The sequence below is a fragment of the Sinocyclocheilus rhinocerous genome, unplaced genomic scaffold, assembly GCF_001515625.1.
Source record: "Sinocyclocheilus rhinocerous isolate Xijiao unplaced genomic scaffold, SAMN03320098_v1.1 scaffold411, whole genome shotgun sequence".
Lineage (NCBI taxonomy): Eukaryota > Metazoa > Chordata > Actinopteri > Cypriniformes > Cyprinidae > Sinocyclocheilus > Sinocyclocheilus rhinocerous.
Window position 1 is genome coordinate 800,554 of NW_015640493.1, and position 1,671 is coordinate 802,224.

Consider the following 1,671-nt stretch of genomic DNA (forward strand, 5'->3'; position numbering starts at 1 on the left):
CTCCAAATGGTAGACATTGCAGCATGTTATATTTCAAGTATTGAAAAAGTTTCCATGCATGCAGGTGTTATGATGTGTCCACCACCACCATCACAAAACTGCCACTTTAGATGCTTTTAAATATGCTTTTCTTGATTTATTGTGTATATAGAGGATTGTAAGCTGTAATTTTGACACTTGAAAAAAGCTATGCCATTATTTCATGTTTATTTGATATTTTTTTAATGCTTGTTTGATTTGAATATGCAGATTTGGATTTAAATGCAACATATAAGCGACATCTATTAAACTGAGTGAAAGAAGTACTGCTTTCTCAAATTCTACTGCTAATACTGCTCTTAAAAGTAACTTTAAAAAATCCAACTAAAATCAATAGTTTTTACTACAATTTCTTCATCACAATCTCCCAAATCTAAACTAATAACCACATGCTACTCAGAACACATTTTGTTTGTTTTATTATAAAATGAACCTTTTTTGGCGAGTACTGTATATACAGCATTGTGTATAGGCACAAGCACAACATATTCAATGGCATTCTAATTTTGGATTTCAGTCATGTTATGTCCTTCTAAATAAAATCTAAATGGCTATTAGTTAAAGGAATGGTAAATACATAGCACCATTTTTGTTGGAAATTAAGAAAAAAAAAACAACGTTCAAAACTGCCGATCTAACTATGGTGTTTAAGTTACTTCATCTATGAATTCTCAATGCAGCTTCATTGAAAACACTTCCTTTCATTGTCCCTATAATGTAATACATGCACTTTAGTTAAAATACATCAAAACCTTTTTAGCAGTATTTTTGGCCTTATAAGGAAAGAAAACTTGCCACAGACACACATTATGGCTAATGATGCACGTTTCTTCGACAAACACACACTCTAGGCACTTCTTTGTTCTTTGTCAACAGAGCAAACATAAAATACTATGTACATACATGTAAAAAGTGTTATAAATAGGTTTTAAACCAAAGATACTATATACACATCTTCAAATGATGACAGTATTGAATATGTCTTTTCGGGGTGGCAGTGGTGTTGATTTTGACTGACCCCGCTGGGTGAAGATACTGCGTGATTTCACTTCTCTGTGGATGCAGTGCGATACTTTGGCTTCAAAGCTGTATTTCCAGGTGGCGCCCACAAGAGGGTGGTGCCACCTCACTCTCGTTTTCTCAAGATGACGTAGATTAAGCCGCTTATGAGCACCAGAGGGAAGGCTACCCAGGCCAGGATGTAGGAAAAGCCGTAGGACTCTGTCTCAGGGACCCATTCAGAGTTCATTACCGTATAAATGATAGCTCCACACATAATGAAAAGACCTGGGGGAAGAGGAAGACATGAAAAATTAAGTGTCTAGAAATTAAAAAAAATAAATTAACTGATGTTACCGTCTATAATTTTTTATTTTAAAATATATTTAAATCATGACAACTCTCGGAACATTTTAGCATGGTGATGGATATGACAATGTTAATGTATTTGGTCCTGGCGGAACAGATCTGCTACGCTGAATTGCTGCTGCTGTTGGTTATTGCTGTAGTTGTAGATTATTGCTTGCTCTGCAAGCAAGTACAGGAACTTGCTACTGCCAATGCATATGGCGATACGGTGCCATGAGCATTTAAGACATACTGCTGCTGCACAAATAGCATATAAAATAACCC

General features: G+C 35.4%; 1 protein-coding gene across 1 annotated transcript in view; it reads right to left on the reverse strand.

Annotated features, from left to right (window-relative positions):
* Nucleotides 1-543: 543 nt before the first annotated feature.
* LOC107753252 (peripheral myelin protein 22-like) overlaps nucleotides 544-1,671 on the reverse strand; it is a 9,360-nt gene continuing 8,232 nt past the window's right edge. The window contains exon 5 of the mRNA XM_016569372.1: nucleotides 544-1,326. Coding sequence (XP_016424858.1) covers nucleotides 1,166-1,326 — 161 coding nt within the window. The 3' untranslated portion in view covers nucleotides 544-1,165. The remainder of the gene's footprint in view (nucleotides 1,327-1,671) is intronic.